The sequence below is a fragment of the Oncorhynchus mykiss genome, chromosome 2 (genome assembly GCF_057628025.1).
Source record: "Oncorhynchus mykiss isolate SJ-2025 chromosome 2, ASM5762802v1, whole genome shotgun sequence".
In the NCBI taxonomy this organism is placed as follows: Eukaryota; Metazoa; Chordata; class Actinopteri; order Salmoniformes; family Salmonidae; genus Oncorhynchus; species Oncorhynchus mykiss.
The window spans coordinates 94,506,439-94,525,221 of NC_143023.1; the positions used below are offsets into that span (position 1 = coordinate 94,506,439).

The 18,783-nt window shown below is 41.0% G+C and overlaps 3 protein-coding genes across 5 annotated transcripts in view; 2 read left to right on the forward strand and 1 right to left on the reverse strand.

Annotated features, from left to right (window-relative positions):
• Positions 1–3,712, reverse strand: LOC110500221 (vesicle transport protein GOT1B). Of its 2 annotated transcripts, XM_021577466.3 has the most exons (6): positions 3,507–3,681; positions 3,074–3,165; positions 1,780–1,958; positions 1,403–1,484; positions 1,063–1,125; positions 1–893 (listed from the first exon to the last, which is right to left on the reverse strand). In XM_021577466.3, the coding sequence occupies exons 1-5, from the start codon at positions 3,529–3,531 to the stop codon at positions 1,087–1,089; spliced, it is 417 nt and encodes a 138-aa protein (XP_021433141.1). In that variant the 5' UTR covers positions 3,532–3,681; the 3' UTR covers positions 1–893; positions 1,063–1,086. The 2 variants fall into 2 exon arrangements, with proteins under 2 accessions (XP_021433141.1, XP_021433132.1); XM_021577457.3 differs by having other exon boundaries at positions 1–1,125; positions 3,507–3,712.
• Positions 3,159–16,073, forward strand: LOC110500215 (UDP-xylose and UDP-N-acetylglucosamine transporter). Its single transcript, XM_021577446.3, has 10 exons — positions 3,159–3,979; positions 4,202–4,315; positions 4,463–4,565; positions 4,710–4,759; positions 5,106–5,187; positions 5,362–5,422; positions 6,141–6,250; positions 6,957–7,032; positions 11,496–11,571; positions 14,535–16,073. Exons 1-10 carry the CDS (start codon positions 3,903–3,905, stop codon positions 14,785–14,787), a joined length of 1,002 nt encoding a protein of 333 aa, XP_021433121.1. The 5' UTR covers positions 3,159–3,902; the 3' UTR covers positions 14,788–16,073.
• Positions 16,040–18,783, forward strand: part of LOC110500196 (uncharacterized) — a 17,663-nt gene continuing 14,919 nt past the window's right edge. The window contains exon 1 of one of the 2 annotated variants that reach the window (XM_021577415.3): positions 16,040–16,293. In XM_021577415.3, the coding sequence (XP_021433090.3) occupies positions 16,225–16,293 (69 nt within the window). In that variant the 5' untranslated portion in view covers positions 16,040–16,224. The remainder of the gene's footprint in view (positions 16,294–18,783) is intronic. The other variant, XM_021577424.3, reaches the window with a different exon arrangement.

Below are 18,783 nucleotides of genomic sequence, written 5' to 3' on the forward strand. Positions count from 1 at the left end.
TTTTAAAAACATACTTTATTTCAAGCATGTATTTACAAAAGATACTGTACATTGAGTAAAACATCTCTCTGACAACAAGGCTCTTAATACCTTAAATAGAAAGTGACTTGTAAAGCCAAGGTGTGAGACCAGCAGTCTCTGGGCTGTAGAGACACATTTGTAGTATTGGGGGCATTTGTTTTAGCTCGCGCAGTGTCCCGGGTGGGCGGAGATTTACTGTAGGACCAATGGAATAGTCTAAAATTGGAAAATTCAGCTCACACGGTGCCCTGGACGCGCTAAAACAAATCTACCCGTTGTGCGCTCAGGGCTATTTATCTACAACAGCTCCGGATACCATTCATGGACAGGTGTAGCAGGTGTGTATTCAGTGACGCTGAACATTCTGAACATTGCAGATAGAAATAGAATAAACAGAGCTGACGTAATTCTCTGACAATCATATCCGTTCTACATTATACATTTCTATCTGAGCGTTCTGTAACGCTACAGCCTCCAGAATAGGCCCCAGGTGTAAAACAAGCTGTGTTCTCAACAGCTGTACAAAATCTTCAGAGGTAACCCAAAAGGTAACCCAAAAACTATTTTCTTCGTGACGCTACAGGCACAACATTCCAATCTAGAACATATCTATCCATGTAGAAGAAAGGCATCTGTAACAGATTCCAGACTCCTCCAAAGAGATGTCCAGTCCAGTGATTGGTCCAGTCACGTGTCAATCATCATCATCAGTCGATCAGGAACGGACAGTAACACAAAAAGGGCCCAATTCACCCATTGGGCTTCGAAATAAAGTAGTCCTTTAGTAACAATGTCCATCAATGGCAACCAGGTTACGAAGCCATTTCCTTATCGTCAAAATAAACTTTACGAAGCCAGTCGTATTCATACACCTGCCCAAAATAAGATTATATTTCTTTGAACAGAAAGAGGTTTTTGATTCACAGCTTTGACCTTTAACTTGTGTTGACCAATAGTAGTTGACCAATTGTAGTTGACCAATAGTAGTTGACCAATAGGGAACAAAGTCCCCATTACAAATAGAGTTAAGCGATGTAATACCCTCCAATCCAAAGGTTGTCACTGTTATACCATATTGTTGCTGTCGCTGACTTTGTCCACCAACTGAAGAAGAGAGAATTTGATTATTAGTAAACCACAATCTTACCAATTCAGGGGCTGGTTTCCCGGCCACAGATTAAGCCTAGTCGTAGACTAAAAATCAAGCTCAACGGAGAATCTCCATTTAAGGACTTTTTATTCAAGGACTAGGCTTAATGTGCATCTGGAACCGCCCTGAGGACAGGCACAGTGATGAAAAAAAGCAATGAGACAAAAACAGCTGACTGACAATTCTATGAACTTTGCCACATTACACACAGCAAATTAATGTGATACTTACTCCACTAATCCCTGGGAGGTTGAGTATGGACCCGAGGACAGGCACCCTCCTGATGAAGCCTACTGCCACTGGGAAAAAGCCCCTGGAAAAGAGAAGAGAGTGGCATATAGAGGTGAGAGACTGAGGAGGACTATCATTTAGGGTGAAATTCAAAAGTATATTTCTTGATTCATCACATCCTTGGTACATCACACCCCCACCTTCCCAAAATATCAGAGGGAAGCAAAACGGGAGAGCACTGGAGGAGAATGTTTCTCCTCCAAAGCTCTAATCGCTTCCCTCTGATATTTTGATTAGACAAGGAGAGAGGAAGCAAGGAAAAAAACTTGAGATTAGCCCATTTTTTTTTAACCAATTTTCATTTCAGACCAACTCACCTGAATAAGAGGAAAAATCCATAGATCTCCAGCACCACTCCAATGATGGGCCAGCCAATCAGAACCACGACCACGCCCCCCAGGAAGAAACTGGTGGCTTTAAATTTGTGTCTCTGGAAGAAGAATTTGAAGGTACGCTCCAAGCCGATGACAAAGGCTAGGCCTGCTACAAACAATATCTGACACACAAACACAGGGACAATAAATTAACAGAGGATTGGCAGTACTAGCCTGGCTGCATCCAAACTTCTTATAGGCACTTTAGTATTGCCAGTGTAACAGTATAGCTTTTAGTCCCTCTCCTCCCTGGGCTCGAACCAGGAACACATCGACAATTAGCGCGCGCTAACTAGCTAGCCATTTCACTTCGGTTATACCAGCCTCATCTCGGGAGTTGATAGGCGTGAAGTCATAAACAGCGCAATGCTTGACGCACAACGAAGAGCTGCTGGCAAAACGCACGAAAGTGCTGTTTGAATGAATGTTTACGCGCCTGCTTCTGCCTACCACCGCTCAGTCAGATACTTAGATACTTATATGCTTGTATGCTCAATCAGATTATATGCAACGCAGGACACGCTAGATAATATCTAGTAATATCATCAACCATGTGTAGTTAACTAGTGATTATGATTGATTGTTGTTTAGAGTGCACCTGTGTAATGATCATGCTGTTTAATCAGCTTCTTGATATGTCACAACTGTCAGGTGGACGGATTATCTTGACAAAATATAAATGTTCACTAACAGGGATATAAACAAAATGTTGCCAAAAAGAGAGTAATAAGCTTTTTGTGCATATGGAACATTTCCGGGACCTTTTATTTCAGCTCAAGAAACATGGGACCAACACTTTACATGTTGAGTTCATATTTTTGTTTTGTGTTGCTACAGTTGTTTCACTTCAACAACGGTGAGGTAAAAGGTAGTGAAATCATTTTGGATGCAAAGCTAGTGCAATACAGTATGTCTTATCACTTAATTTAGCTATGCGAACTGCTGGAGGTCACATACCAATAATACAAGCTAGACAGGTCCTGACACGGTGGTTTGATCAGAAACCCTGACATATACTGCCGCTAAGGAAGTGTCGCCATGCATTACAACAGAGAATCATCAAAGGCCTCCACAACAATAGCTGAAAGGGTTTCTTCCATAGAGGAAGGAGTATAGCAGCAGAAATGAGGCCGTGTTGTTACTTTACCATAAAGAAAGCTGGTGCACATACACACAGAGGGGAATCTATGGCATACGTCATAACATTCTGATTATGTAGGCTTGGGCTGTAACTCACATTTCCAATGGCAAGAAGAGCTTTGTCAAAAAACAGGACCATACCGAAGAAGAGGAAGAACACGCCGAAGCCTGTCAACCCCATCCCGATCTCTGTGGAGCCAAAATAGATGTTAATACATAGTTCATTTACGCTTTCCATTGACATTGGATTGACACCTCCATCCATCCATCCATCCATCCATCCATATGGCACTCAGTCTGCAGATCAGGGAGATCAGGGAACTCATGAGCTAGCTACGAACTACAGTACAGATTCTTCTAACTAGCGATGCCTAGCTGCAATGATATGACTAGCATTGAAGCTCATAAAATAGGGCGATGGGCCCAACTGGTCCCATTCATTAAATTATAGCTGGCTAGCTAGAAGAAGTAGTTCACAAAGCGAAAAAACAAGCTTAAAACATTTCATTTATAAATTAAAATGGTCTTACTTTGTGAATCCGTTAAAGAGATCATTTTGGCTGCAGTGTTGCAAATGGCCAATAACTACTGCTCATTCAATATTTGTTAGATAGCTTCTAGCAGTCTCTGTTGTGTGAAGCTTGTTGACAGCAGAGGAGAAAAGCTGGAGCCACGTCTTCTGGATCGACGCATGTACGCTCAAATGATACGTTCGCAGGAATCAGTTATGCGCAGTGCTGCGTAAAGACTATCTTTATGGGAAATGTTGTTATCATTGTGGAAACTACAATACCCAAGCGTACCAATTTATTTATCTAGCTTTATCTCGGGCAGGGACCTGTGTTTACACAATGTCCTCGTTAGAAATACTCTTGAACAAGTAACGTATATAATTTTCGACAAAGTTTTTACCGATAACTGCAAACATGAACACCATTTTTGCAGTACTTCTTGTTTTTGTTGGGTGCTGCAGCAATGTTGTGTTTCTGGAACTACTTGTAAGGTCAGTTATGAACTGAACGAATGAACTATTGACTGCGCTAGACTAGGCTACTAGCTTCCATGGTTAAATTAGGTTCAATCTTTTCAGTATTTCTGCATTCTTTGGTTGTATAGCTAAGATGATGTTTCGCTTACATTACACTAATATATTATGTAGGCTAGCATATTTCCTACTAATTTATACGATTCATACACACTGTTAATGCATTCTGCCTTCTCCCAGAAAGTTTCCAGGATGTGGCAACATTGTGACCTTTGCTCAATTTGCCTTCATTGCATTGGAGGGGTTCATCTTCGAGACGAACTTTGGAAGAAAGAAACCAGCTATTCCAATGAGGTAGCCTAACGTCCTAATGTCTAGTTATCATTTTGTTGTCTGTCTGCGTGTCTGTCCGTCTGCCGGTCTGTCTGTCTGTATGTCTATTAAGAATGAGATGAGAAGCACAGTTTTCATTTAAACGTTGTGTTTATTTCTTCTTTATAGCAACTATGTGATCATGGTGACCATGTTCTTCACAGTCAGTGTGATCAACAACTATGCCCTCAACTTCAATATCGCTATGCCTCTGCACATGATCTTCAGATCTGTAAGTATATCAATTTCCTTAGTCCAAATCAATTTCCTTATAGCCTAACTTTAACTCAATGTCTGATGCCTCATACCACCTATTACCATTTAAAATCTCTTATTGGTTGACTAAGTGTGTGCTTTGTGTGTTATATCTCCACAGGGATCATTAATAGCTAATATGATCCTGGGTATAATAATTCTGAAGAAAAGGTATACATCCCTGCCTAATATCTCTTGCCCTGGCAGTCTTTATATATACCCCCCCCCCCTCTCTTACATCACAACCCTTTAAACTCGTTTAGCATGTTAGAATGTAGATGTTGCTAAAAAGACACCCTAGAGCCATTATTTTGATAGATGAATGCTTTGCATTTCAGTTGTATTAAGTGTTGCATCATGGGAATGTGCTGCTGCTTTTGTCACTATGTTGCATGCTCAGACTGCTGTTTATAATTATGAGCTTAACTATATTTTTTATAGATCTTATAGCTAATCTGGTTATCCAAACTCTGATAGGAAGTTTCTAAAACCAGGTACTGCATCTTTTCCCCTGCAGGTATTCAATGAGTAAATATCTCTCCATAGCGATGGTGTCTCTGGGTATCTTCATATGCACCATTATGTCCGCCAGACAAGTGGTGAGGTCCTCATTAACATGTTTCTGTTCAACCACACACTTTTCTTCCATATAAAGTGCATTGTGGGTTGCAGCTTCACAGTTGTGTTGTAGCAGAGTTGTTAGTAAGATTGTTACACAGTTACAACACTTCGTTACACATCTACTCTAGTGACCTCTGTTTTTCCTTGTGCAGAACACAGGGGCCGAGGGCTCAGAGGACCAAGATGTTTATGCCTTCCTGCACTGGCTGCTAGGTAAGTTTGCCATGGGTGTGTACTGTTGGGTGTGTACAGGATTGATTTGACTGAGTCATCACTCTCACTCAGCCAGAAGTCTTTGTTGACTTGCATTTTTGATATGGAGATCGTTACCTGAGCCCAGACAAGTTGGGACTACCTTTTAACCGAGAACTGGCCACTTATTGTTTCAGTTGTTGACAGTTTTTATTTTTTATTTAACCTTTATTTAACCAGGCAAGTCAGTTAAGAACAAATTCTTATTTACAATGATGGCCGACCCCAGCCAAACCCGGACGATGCTGGGCCAATTGTGCGCCACCTTAAATTCTATTTGCGCCTACAGATCTCAAGTCAGAATTCTTCCCCTGGTGCATTACCTATCCAATTCCCTATTTAATGTTTACATACTAGCTGATCCCGAAGACTTCCAGGCATTGTGCTAATGCTTGATAGCATTGGTTCGTGAAACTACCTCAAACTTCCTTCATGCAGGGCACAGATTATATAATGTGGTATCCACAAGTTCATCTGACTCTGGGGAGTCAAGCTAAACAAAACAAACTTCCTTCAGTGTTTGAAAAGAAATGGAACTCACTCAGCCCCAGCCTGATTCTCTGTGTGTGTGTGTGTGTGTGTGTGTGTGTGTGTGTGTGTGTGTGTGTGTGTGTGTGTGTGTGTGTGTGTGTGTGGTATCAGTATCTCAACCATGATCCACTTAATCTTGTTATTCTAGGAATCGCCATGTTGACCTTTGCTCTGCTCATGTCTGCGAGAATGGGCATTTTCCAGGAGACCCTGTACAAGCAGTATGGCAAACACTCCAAGGAGGCTCTCTTCTACAACGTGAGTGTCAACCAGGGCTTAGACGATACCATCAACGCAATACTCTTTAGTAACGCGGCAAGCAAACAGAACACAAAGTGGAAAATATCCCTAATGTTGTCATCATTTATTTATTTTATCAAGCTATAGCACACAAATAGCACACAATATTTGTTACATACAGCAGGTTTTTAAAGGACCAAGAGTTTTGTCTGCTTTGTGTTTTCATTTTTTTGCCTTGGAAAAAATATTGCCGTAGTGGTATCATCACAGCCCTTAGCGTCAACCCCAAACTCCTGTCTGCAATGCATTTCATACCTGACAGATGCCGCACACTTCTTCAGGCAAAGTAACTAACAAAAGTGACTGTCGTGTATCCCCTGGCAAGGGAGATTAAAAAGCTTTGCTTCTCTCACCAAACATAATGCTCCACCAGACAATAGCACAAAGCCTAATCCTTAACATTTGCTGCAAACAGAGTTGCTTAATTGTCAGTGTTTTGTGTGCATTGCTTGATTTGTACTGTACCTTTTATGTATGTATGTCTCTTCTCTGCACATTTAGTTTCCTCGACTCAGATTACGTTTAGACCTGGACCAAAAAAACAATTTCAATGGAGATTCTCAATTGCGGATGTTTTCTAGTTGAGGACGAGGCTTCATCTATGTCTGGGAAATCCACCTATAATCTTTATCATTGTAATATGTTTTGTTTGTTGCCCTCTCAGCACTGCTTGCCTCTTCCTGGGTTCCTGCTTCTGTCCTCAGATATCTACAACCATGGTGTCCTCTTCAGTCAAAGCAGTGAGTTAAAAGACCTTCAAATATTTGAATGAACCATGTCAACGTAACCTCATTGAGTAGAGTTTCCAAGTTAAAAATAAATAAATAAATTAGTTCCAGTTGGAGGATTCTATTCCTTCGTGATTCCCCCCAAAAACCCTCAGGGATTTCTGAACAACCTGGAAAATTAACAGAATTTTACAACTCGAATCCTCATTCAGTGTAGTGAAAGGACTTCAAACCTCAATAATCTACGGTTAAGTTTGTTGTTGTTGTCTTTGCTGACTGAAGTCATTTATGCTTTGTTGAATCTACACTGGACAAAAATATGAATGTAACGTGTAAAATATTGTTCTGACGTTTTATGAGCTGAAATAAAAGATTCCAGAATTTTTCCACACGCACAAAAAACGTATTTCTCTCAAATGTTGTGCATGAAGTTGTTTACATCCCTGTTAGTGAGCATGTCTCCTCTGCCAAGATAATCCATCCACCTGACAGGTGTGGCATATCAAGAAGCTGATTAAACAGCATGATCATTACACAGGTGCACCTTGTGCTGGGGACAATAAAAGGAATGTCCAACAGAGCTGGTGCCAGATCATTTAATGTTCCTTTCTCTATCATAAGCGGCCTCCAATGTATTTTAAGACAATTTGACAGTACGTCCAACCGGCCTCACAACCGAAGACCACGTTTAACCACACCAGCCCAGGACTATCCACATCCGGCTTCTTCACCTGCGGGATCACCTGGACAGCTGCTGAAACTGTGGGTTTGTACAACTGAAGAATTTCTGCACAAACTGTCAGAAACCATCTCAGGGAAACTCATCTGCGTGCTCGTCGTCCTCACCAGGGTCTTGACAAGACTGCAGTTAGACTTCAGTGGGCAAATGCTCACCTTCGATGGCCACTGGCAGTGAAGTGTGCTCTTCACGGATGAATCCCAGTTTCAACTGTACCGGGCAGATGATAGACAGCATGTATGGCGTCATTTGGTGCGAGCGGTTTGCTCCATGGTCGGGTTATGGTATGGGCAGGCATAAGCTACGGACAATGAACACGATTGCATTTTATCTATGGACAAATTTAATGTACAGAGATATCGTGATGAGATCCTGAGGCACATTGTCGTGCCATTCATCCGCGGCCATCACCTCATGTCTCATTATGATAATCCACGGCCCCATGTCGCAAGGATCTGTAAACAATTCCTGGAAGTAGAAAATGGCCCAAATCTTCCATGGCCTGCATACTCACCAAACATGTCACCCATTTAGCATGTTTGGGATGCTCTGGATCGACGTGTACGACAGCGTATTCCAGTTCCCGCTACTATCCAGCAACTTCGCACAGCCATTGAAGAGGAGTGAGACAGCATTCCACAGGCCACAATCAACAGCCTGATCAACTCTATGCGAAGGAGATGTATCACGCTGCATGAGGCAAATGAATGGTGGTCACACCAGATGCTGATTGGTTTTCTGATCCACGCCCCTACCTATTTTTTAAGGTAACTGTGACCAACAGATGCATATCTGTATTCAGAGTCATGTGAAATCCATAGATTAGGGCCTAATTAATTTATTTCAATTGACTGATTTCCTTATATGAACTGTAACTCAGTAAAACCGTTGAAATTGTTGCATGTTGCGTTTATATTTTTTGTTCAGTGTGTGCGTGTGTGTGTGTACAGTACCAGTCAAAAGTTTGGACACGCACACCTATTATTTTCAAGGATTTTTATTTATTTGTACTATTTTCTACATTGTAGAATAATAGTGAAGACATCACAACTATGGAATAACACATATGGAATCATGTAGTAACCAAAAAACTGCTAAACAAATCAAAATATATTTTAGATTCTTCAAAGTAGCCGCCCTTTGCCTTGACAGCTTTGCACACTCTTGGCATTCTCTCAACCAGCTTCACCTGGAATGCTTTTCCAACAGTCTTGAAGGAGTTCCCACATATGCTGAGCACTTGTTGGCTGCTTTTCCTTGACTGCGGTCCAACTCATCACAAACCATCTCAATTGGGTTGAGGTCAGGTGATTGTGGAGGCCAGGTCATCTGATGCAGCACTCCATCACTCTCATTCTTGGTCAAATAGCCCTTACACAGCCTGGAGGTGTGTTGGGTCATTGTCCTGTTGAAAAACAAATGATAGCGCAAACCAGATGGGATGGTGTATCGCTGCAGAATGCTGTGGTAGCCATGCTGGTTAAGTGTGCCTTGAAATCTAAATAAAACACAGCCAGTGTCACCAGAAAAGCACCCCCATACCATCACACCTCCTCCTCCATGCTTCACGGTGAGAACCACACATGCCGAGATCATCCATTCACCTTCTCTGCGTCTCACAAAAACACGGCGGTTGGAATCAAAATCTTACATTTGGACTCATCAGACCAAAGGACAGATATCTACTGGTCTAATGTCCATTGCTCGTGTTTCTTGCCCCAAGAAAGTCACTTCTTCTTATTGGTGTCCTTTTAGTAGTGGTTTCTGTGCAGTAATTCGACCATGAAGGCCTGATTCACGCAGTCACCTCTGAACAGTTGATGTTGAGATGTGTCTGTTACTTGAACTCTGTGAAGCATTTATTTGGGCTGCAAATTCTGAGGCAGGTAACTCTCTAATGAACTTATCCTCTGCAGCAGAAGTAACTCTGGGTCTTCCTTTCCTGTGGCGGTCCTCATGAGAGCCACTTGATTATTTTTGCGACTGCACTTGAAGGAACTTTCAAAGTTCTTGAAATGTGTTGGATTGACTGAACTTCATGTCTTAAAGTAATGCTTATTTGAGCTGTTCTTGCCATAATATGGACTTGGTATTTTACCAAATAGGGCAATATTCTGTATACCACCCCTACCTTGTCAAAACACAACTGATTGGCTCAAACGCATTAAGAAGGAAAGAAATTCCTCAAATTATCTTTTAACTTTGCACACCTGTTAATTGACATGCATTCCAGGTGATGACCTCATGAGCTGGTTGAGAGAATGTGAAGAGTGTGCAAAGCTGTCATCAAGGCGAAGGGTGGCTACTTTGAAGAATCTCAAATATAAAATATATTTTGATTTGTTTAACACTTTTTTGGTTACTACATGATTCCATATGTGTCATTTCATATGTCTCCACTACTATTCTACAATGTAGAGAATAGTACAAATAAAGAAAAACCCTTGAATGAGTAGGTGTGTCCAAACTTTTGACTGGTTCTGTGTGTATGTTTTTTATATACAGCCTTGGCCAAATGTTTTGAGAATGACACAAATATTAATTTCCACAAAGTTTGCTGCTTCAGTGTCTTTAGATATTTTTGTCAGATGTTACTATGGAATACTGAAGTATAATTACAAGCATTTCATAAGTGTCAAAGGCTTTTATTAACAATTACATGAAGTTGATGCAAAGAGTCAGTGTTGACCCTTATTTTTCAAGACCTCTGCAATCTGCCCTGGCATGCTGTCAATTAACTTCTGGTCCACATCCTGACTAATGGCAGCCCATTCTTGCTTGGAGTTTGTCAGAATTTGTGGGGTTTTGTTTGTCCACCCGCCTCTTGAGGATTGACCACAAGTTCTCAATGAGATTAAGGTCTAGGGAGTTTCCTGGCAATGGACCCAAAACATTGATGTTTTGTTCCCCGAGCCACTTAGTTATCACTTTTGCCTTATGGCAAGGTGCTCCATCATGCTGGAATAGGCATTGTTCATCACCAAACTGTTTCTGGATGGTTGGGGAGAAGTTGCTCTCGGAGGATGTGTTGGTACCATTCTTTATTCATGGCTTTGTTCTTAGGCAAAATTGTGAGTGAGCCCACTCCCTTGGCTGAGAAGCAACCCCACACATTAATGGTCTCAGGATGCTTTACTGTTGTCATGACACAGGCCTGAGGGTAGCGCTCACCTTGTCTTCTCCGGACAAGCTTTTTTTTGGATGCCCCAAACAATCGGAAAGGGGATTTATCAGCTGGTCCTATTGTGGCAGGGCTGAAATGCAGTGGAAATGTTTTTTGGGGATTCAGTTAATTTGCATGGTAAACAGGGACTTTGCAATTCATTGCAATTCATCTGATCACTCTTCATAACATTCTGGAGTATATGTAAATTGCCATCGTCCAAACTGAGGCAGCAGACTTTGTGAAAATTAATATTTGTGTCATTCTCAATACTTTTGGCCACGACTGTGTGTGTATATATGTGTGTGTGTGTGTGTGTGTGTATATATATATATATATATATATATATATATATATATATATATATATATATATATATATATATATATATATATATATATATATATATATATATATATATATATATATATATATATATATATATATATATGATATATGATAGTAAAGAAGTGACTTAGCATGTCTGTTGGAGTCTTTCCTGTAATATTATGTTGAGTTCTTGTCCTGTTGTCCTTTTGTTGTGCTGTAGCCTAAATGTAATTTGTCTTCCAGCTCCTGTAGAGGTTCCTGTGATTGGCCAGGCTGTTCCAGTGATGTGGCTATACCTGCTGATTAACGTAATCACACAGTATCCTTGATCAAATCAAATTGCATTTGTCACATGCGCAGAATACCGTGAAAAGTAACACAAAGTAACAATAACAAGGCTATGTACAGGGGGTACAGGTTAGTCGAGGTCATTTGAACAGGATTCAGTGTTAGTCCTGTATTGACGCTTTGCCCTTTTGATGGTTCATCTGAGGGCATAGCAGGATTTCTTATAAGCGTCCAGATTAGTCTCCCGCTCCTTGAAAGTGCCAGCTCTTTAGCTCGGTGCGGATGTTGCCTGTAATCAATGGCTTCTGGTTGGGATATATACGTACGGTCACTGTGGGGATGACGTTGTTGATGCACTTATTGATGAAGCCGGTGACGGAGGTGGTATACTGCTCAATGCCATTGGGATGAATCCCGGAACATATTCCAGTGAAACAGTCCTGTAGCATCCGCATCATCTGACAACTTCCGTATTGAGCGAGTCACTGGTACTTCCTGCCTTATTTTTTGCTTGTAAGCAGGAATCAAGAGGATATAATTATGGTCAGATTTGCCTAATTGAGGGAGAGCTTTGTATGTGTCTCTGTGTGTGGAGTAAAGGTGGTCTAGAGTTTTTTTTCCCCCCTCTGGTTGCACATGTGACATGCTGGTAGAAATGATGTAAAACGGATTTAAGTTTGCCTTCATTAAAGTCCCAGGCTACTAGGAGCGCCACTTCAGGATGAGCATTTTCTTGTTTACTTATGGCCTTATACAGCTCGTTGAGTGCGGTCTTTGTGCCAGCATCGATTTGTGGTGGTAAATAGATGGCTATGAAAAATATAAGACTCTCTTGGTAGATAGTGTGGTCTACAGTTTATCATTAGGTACTCTACCTCAGGCGAGCAATACCTTGAGACTTCCTTAAAACTTCTTATGGCTTAGATCCCACTAACGGGATCGATATGACAACAGCCAGTGAAAGTGCAGGGTGCCAAATTCAAAACAACAGAAATCTCATAATTTAAATTCCTCAAACATAGAAGTATTTTACACCATTTTAAAGATAAACTTGTTGTTAATCCCACCACAGTGTCCGGTTTCAAAAAGGCTTTACGACGAAAGCACACCAAACGATTGTTAGGTCTGCACCTAGTCACAGAAAAACACAGCCATTTTTCCAGCCAAAAAGAGGAGTCACAAAAAGCAGAAATAGAGATAAAATTAATCACTAACCTTTGATCTTCATCAGATGACACTCATAGGACTTCATGTTACACAATACATGTATGTTTTATTCGTTAAAGTTCATATTTATATCCAAAACTCTGTTTACATTGGCGCGTTTATGTCCAAATACCTCCTTTTTGTTTGCGCGTTTAGGACACAATCCAAACTCACGACGCGCGGGCAAGTCCAGGCGAAAGTTCAGAAGAAAAGTCATAGTACAGTTCGTAGAAACATGTCAAACGAATTATAGAATCAATCTTTAGGATGTTTTTATCATAAATCTTCAATAATGTTCCAACCGGAGAATTCCTTTGTCTGTAGAAATGCAATGGAATGCAAGCTAACTCTCACGTGGGCACGCGTGACCAGCTCATGCCACTCTGGCAGACCTCTGACTCATTCAGCTCCCATTCCCCCCTCCTTCACAGTAGAAGCATCAAACAAAGTTCTAAAGACTGTTGACATCTTGTAGAAGCTTTAGGAAGTGCAATTTGACCCCATAGACACTGTATATTGGATAGGCAATGAGTAAAAAAACTACAAACCTCAGATTTCCCACTTCCTGGTTGGATTTTTTTCTCAGGTTTTTGCCTGCCATATGAATTCTGTTATACTCACAGACATCCTTCAAACAGTTTTAGAAACGTCAGAGTGTTTTCTATCCAAATCTACTACTAATATGCATATATTAGCTACTGGGCCTGAGTAGCAGGCAGTTTACTCTGGGCACCTTATTCATCCAAGCTACTCAATACTGCCCCCAGCCATAAGAAGTTAATATTAGACATCGTGCAACAGCTGTTGATGAAAAATAGACACACACCCCCACCCCTCGTCTTACCAGATGTAGCTGTTCTGTGCTGCCATTGCTAGGAAAACCCAGCCAAATGTATATTATCCGTGTCTTCGTTAAGCCACGACTCGGTGAAACATAAGATATTACAGTTTTTAATGTCCCGTTGGCAGGATAGTCTTGAACAGAGATCATCCAGTTTATTCTCCAGTGATTGCACGTCAGCCAATAGAACGGGTGGTAGAGGCGGAAAACCCACTCGCCGACAAATTCTAACAAGGCACCTGTATCTTTTCTTCACGCGAATATCTAGGATTTGTGCCTGGTCTCGGAGAAGCAGTATATCCTTCGCGTCAGAATAATTAAAGAAAATATCTTTGTCCAGTTCAAGGTGATTTAATCGCTGTTCAGATATCCAGAAGCTCTTTTTGGTCATAAGAGACGGTAGCAGCAACATTATGTACAAAATAAGTTACAAACAATGTGATAAAAAAACACACAAAATGGCACAGTTGGTTTGGAGACTGTAAAACTGCAGCCATCCCCTCCGGTGTCATTCTTTTACAGTATTATTGCAATTGTTTTATTTGTTTTTAAAGTACACCTAAAGACGAAACATAATGGACAGTAACAAAACATTAAGGACAAAAACCTCAGAAAAGTGTCCTCACAGGGCTTCACTCGCATTACAAAACTCTTACTTGAAACACTTTGTGTGTAGTCACAGAACACAAATGGGCATAATTGGTGGGAAATTCATCCCACTGTAAACTAATTCGATTAGTGTAGAGATTGATTTTATACAGCTGTAAGAACAGCACACTATTGCTCTCTGCATACTAGAAGACTATGAACATTCACCTTAAACATGTATGACTGTATATAGTACTCATGCAAGGATATAGAAGAGCCCCCCCTCACAAAAAAAAGCATAACATTTTTATTAAACACAATCATCATCACCCTCTTGCAGTCCTTCACTTTCTCCTCAGATACGTGTGTATCCGCGGCGTGTTCATCCTGACCACAGAGTGTGCCTCTCTCACTGTGACCCTGGTGGTCACACTGAGGAAGTTCATCAGCCTCATCTTCTCCATCCTCTACTTCAAGAACCCCTTCACCGCCTGGCACTGGGTGGGCACTGCCGTCGTCTTCCTGGGCACCCTGATTTACACTGAGGTCTGGACTAGCGTCCGCATGGCACTGAGAGGAAAAGAAGAGCTGAAAGAGAAGAAGGCGGAGTGATACACAGCACTGACGTATCACTCAATGACTGATTTCACTTTATCTTTCCTCAATTCCTTGCATCCTCTCTCCTTGCCTCATTCTCAAAACACATTGGAGAAGAAGGTCTAGGGAGAGACCTGAGACATTCTCTTCCAATATGATTGTAAAGTAGTAGAGGAGAGAGGATGCGAGGAAATGTCGAAAGAGAAATTAAGATAGAGCCAATGGCACTGTTGTGTGTGTGTGTGTGTGTGTGTACTGTATTTGTTGTAGGTGTGCTCCCCCCTTCTCTCTCTGCTGCAGTCGCAGTGGGACCACGTCTGTTTTTAATAGGATCATAATTCTGTATTTTTTTAGTAAGGATTTTCCTATTTCCTTAGAAAAGATGGCTTCCCAATAGGCTTCCTGCCTAACCCATTTTTAAGGACATCACCTAACAGTGGAGGCTGCTGAGGGGAGGACGGCTCATAAGAATAGCTGGAATGGCGTGAATGAACAGGCATCAAACGCATGGAAAACAGACCATTCCACTATTCTGCTCCAGCCATTACCACGAGCCCGTTCTCCCCAATTAACCTGTCTGTGCTAGACAAACACTACAGTACTTATTGACCAAATAAGCCAAGGCAAGCTAAAAAATTAAATAAAAACACACATATAATAATTATAATAAAAAATACATATTTGTCCTCTGAAGACAAAGGGATTCATAAAAAAATAAAATAAGGCAAGCTATTGTGAAACTGAAACCGTACTGTTCTGTTAATTTTGTTTGGTGAAAACTATTTATTTAACTAAATATGAGGTTGGGGATATTCTGATCTGTGTGTTAATAGTGAGTTGACAAACCACTTCATCAACAGATATTGATGGGACACAAGTGAAACGTGTTATGTTAATGTTTTGTGATACTTGTTCATGTTTTATTTGAGGAATATCTCATTAGGAAACTGTTTGTCCTATCAAAGTAGTACTTGGCAGGACCAGTAACTTTGTCATGAAAAACATCAATGTGAAAAACCATGCAAATGCATTTTTATTTTAAAAGATTGTCCTACATTCTAGAATCATTACACCATCCATTCTCTATCTACTGAAATGGCATTGTATTATATAGTTTCCATATATTACATTTCTCTGTACGTATATTTCCATAACATGAGTCCCTGATAATGGGACATACTGTACTTCTTACGTCATAGTTTCCGTGAAAATGAAGACCAATGGAAAGGGGTCTTGTTCAAGACGCCTTTTCTCAGCCAATAGAAATGACCAATAAACATTACTCAGAAGTGGGAAGGGCAGGTACTTGCGGTTGTGTTTGTATCGGAGCTGTGAGATTAAACTGGGCGGCGTGTTCTCGGTCCAAAGACCCACGTTGTGGTTCAAGATTTACACCAAACCTACCTGCACATTTCTCAATAAAATTTTAGGCACTCTGTCTGTACGAAGAGGATGGGAGGCAACAGCAGCAGCCACGTCTCGTATGAAGACGACCACGTTACTTTTGTGAAGGGCATTCGGGTGAGTGAGCAATGAGATACGAAGTTTATGTAACCTAAAAACATGCAATAATGTTACGCGCACTTACTCATTAGTTACAGAAAACTGAAATTATACGGTTATGTTGCATTTATTTTTGTCGAATGTCGATATCATGCCAAAATACTGAAACGCACCACATTCGTGAAAAACATCGATGCTTCTTCCAACAGCCTCATCAGCACGTTCACTTTCCAAGTAAATCAAAATCTATGTATTTCTATAAGCGGGCAAACAGACAGTTTTTACACATTGCACAACCATTTGATTTGAAAACAATGTGCTGCTACGCTCCCCCAAATTGCCCAGGCCTTTTCTAATTTGGCGAAAAGTCCGTCCCCGCCCTCCATCCTCTCTCCTCCGCACCGAATACAACAGGCGAAGACATGACCGTGAAATGCTTACTTAGGAGCCCAACAATGCAGAGTTTTTTATTTTTATTTATTTTTTTTAAGTAAGAAAAATGTGCTAAATAAACTAGAGAAAATAGTAACACTATAAAATAACGAGGTTATATACCGAGTCAATGTGCAGTGGTACTGGTTAGTCAAGGTAATTGAGGTAATATGTTGGCAGGGGTAAAGTGACTAAGCATAGAGAATAGCAGCAGCAGCATATGTGAAGGAATGTGTGTCAGTGTAGTGTGTGTGGTTGGAGCCCAGTGAGTTGACATCAAGTCGGTGCAAAAAATTATAATAAAATAAGGGGGGCAATGCAAATAGTCCGGGTTGCTATTTGATTAACTATTAAGCAGTCTTCTGGCTTGGGGGTAGAAGCTGTTAAGGAACCTTTTGGTCCCAGACTTGGTGCTCCGGTATTGCTTGCCTTGAGGTAGCAGAGAAAACACTCTATGACTTGGGTGGCTGGAGTTTTTGAACATTTTTAGGGCCTTCCTCTGACACCCCCTGGAAACTCGCCCCCGGTGATGTACTGGGCCGTACGCACTACCATCTGTATCACCTAGTGGTCAGATGCCAAGCAGTTGCCATAACTAGCGGTAATGCAACCATGCTCTCGATGGTGCAGCTGTAGAACTTTTTGAGGAGTTGATGTCCCGCCATGCCTAATATTAGGCATATTTTCAGCCTCCTGAAGGGGAATAGACGTCACTGTGCCCTCTTCACGACTGTGTTGGTGTGTTTGAACTAGAGGTCGACTGACTATGATTTTTCAACGCCGATACCGATTATTGGAGGACCAAAAAAAGCCGATACCGATAAATCGGACAATTAAAAAAATATATTTAAACTATTTTTATTTATATAGTTGTGACAATTACAACAATACTGAATGAACAATGAACACTTTTTTAAAAAATAACTTAATATAATGCATAAAATCAATTTAGTCTCAAATTAAATAATGAAATGTGTTCAATTTGGTTTAAATAATGCAGAAACAGTGTTGGAGAAGAAAGTAAGAGTGCAATATGTGCCATGTAAAAAAGCTACCGTTAAGTTCCTTGCTCAGAACATGAGAACATATAAAAGCTGGTGGTTCCTTTTAACATGAGTCTTGGCAAAAGCTGCTGGCAAACGGAGGAAAGTGTGGTTTGAATGAATGATTTAGAGCCTGCTGCTGCCTACCACCTCTCAGCCAGACTGCTATATCAAATCATAGACTTAATTATAATATAATAAACACACAGAAATACGAGCCTTATGTCATTAATATGGTCAAATCCGGAAACGATCATTTCGAAAACACAACGTTTATTCTTTCAGTGAAATACGCAACTGTTCTGTATTTTATCTAACAGGTGGAAACCCTAAGTCTAAATATTGCTGTTACATTGCACAACCTTCAATGTTATGCCATAATTATGTAAAATTCTGGCAAATTACGGTCTTCACACAGTTCGCAACGAGCCAGGCGACCCAAACTGCTGCATGTAGCCTGACTCTGATTACACTCAGCGCAAGATAAGTGACACAGGACACGCTCGTTAAACTAGTAATATCATCAACCATGTGTAGTGAACTAGTGATTATATTAAGATTAATTATTATTTATAAGATAAGTTTAATGCTAGCTAGCAACTTACCATGGCTCCTTGCTGCCTGCACTCACGTAACAGGTGGTCAGCCTGCCACGCAGTCTCCTCGTGAATTGCAATATAATCGGCGTCCAAAAATGCTGATTACCGATTTGTTATGAAAACTTGAAATCGGCACTAATTAATTGGCCATTATGATTAATCGGTCGATCTCTAGTTTGGACCGCGATAGGTCCTTAGTGATGTGGACACCAAGGAACTTGAAGCTCTCGACCCGCTCCACTACAGCCCTGTCGATGTGAAAGGGGGCGTGGTCGGCCATCCTTTTCCTGTAGTCCACGATCAGCTCCTTTTGTTTTATTCACGTTGAGGGAGAGCTTGTTGTCCTGGCACCACACTGCCAGGTCTCTCTACTCCCTATAGGCTGTCTCATCGTCGTCTGTGATCAGTCCTACCACGTCGTAGCCACGTGGTCG

Bases quoted from the DNA above. Each gene is read 5' to 3' on its own strand.
- LOC110500221 (XM_021577457.3), bottom strand. From the start codon at position 3,531: ATGATCTCTTTAACGGATTCACAAA. The intron at 3,166-3,506 runs GTAAGACCATTT...TTGGCTCCACAG, and splicing joins CTCTTTAACGGATTCACAAA to AGATCGGGATGGGGTTGACA. The intron at 1,959-3,073 runs GTGAGTTACAGC...TTTGTGTGTCAG, and splicing joins CTCTTCTTGCCATTGGAAAT to ATATTGTTTGTAGCAGGCCT.
- LOC110500215 (XM_021577446.3), top strand. From the start codon at position 3,903: ATGAACACCATTTTTGCAGTACTTCTTGTTTTTGTTGGGTGCTGCAGC. The intron at 4,566-4,709 runs GTAAGTATATCA...ATATCTCCACAG, and splicing joins TGCACATGATCTTCAGATCT to GGATCATTAATAGCTAATAT. The intron at 7,033-11,495 runs GTGAGTTAAAAG...TTTGTCTTCCAG, and splicing joins TGTCCTCTTCAGTCAAAGCA to CTCCTGTAGAGGTTCCTGTG.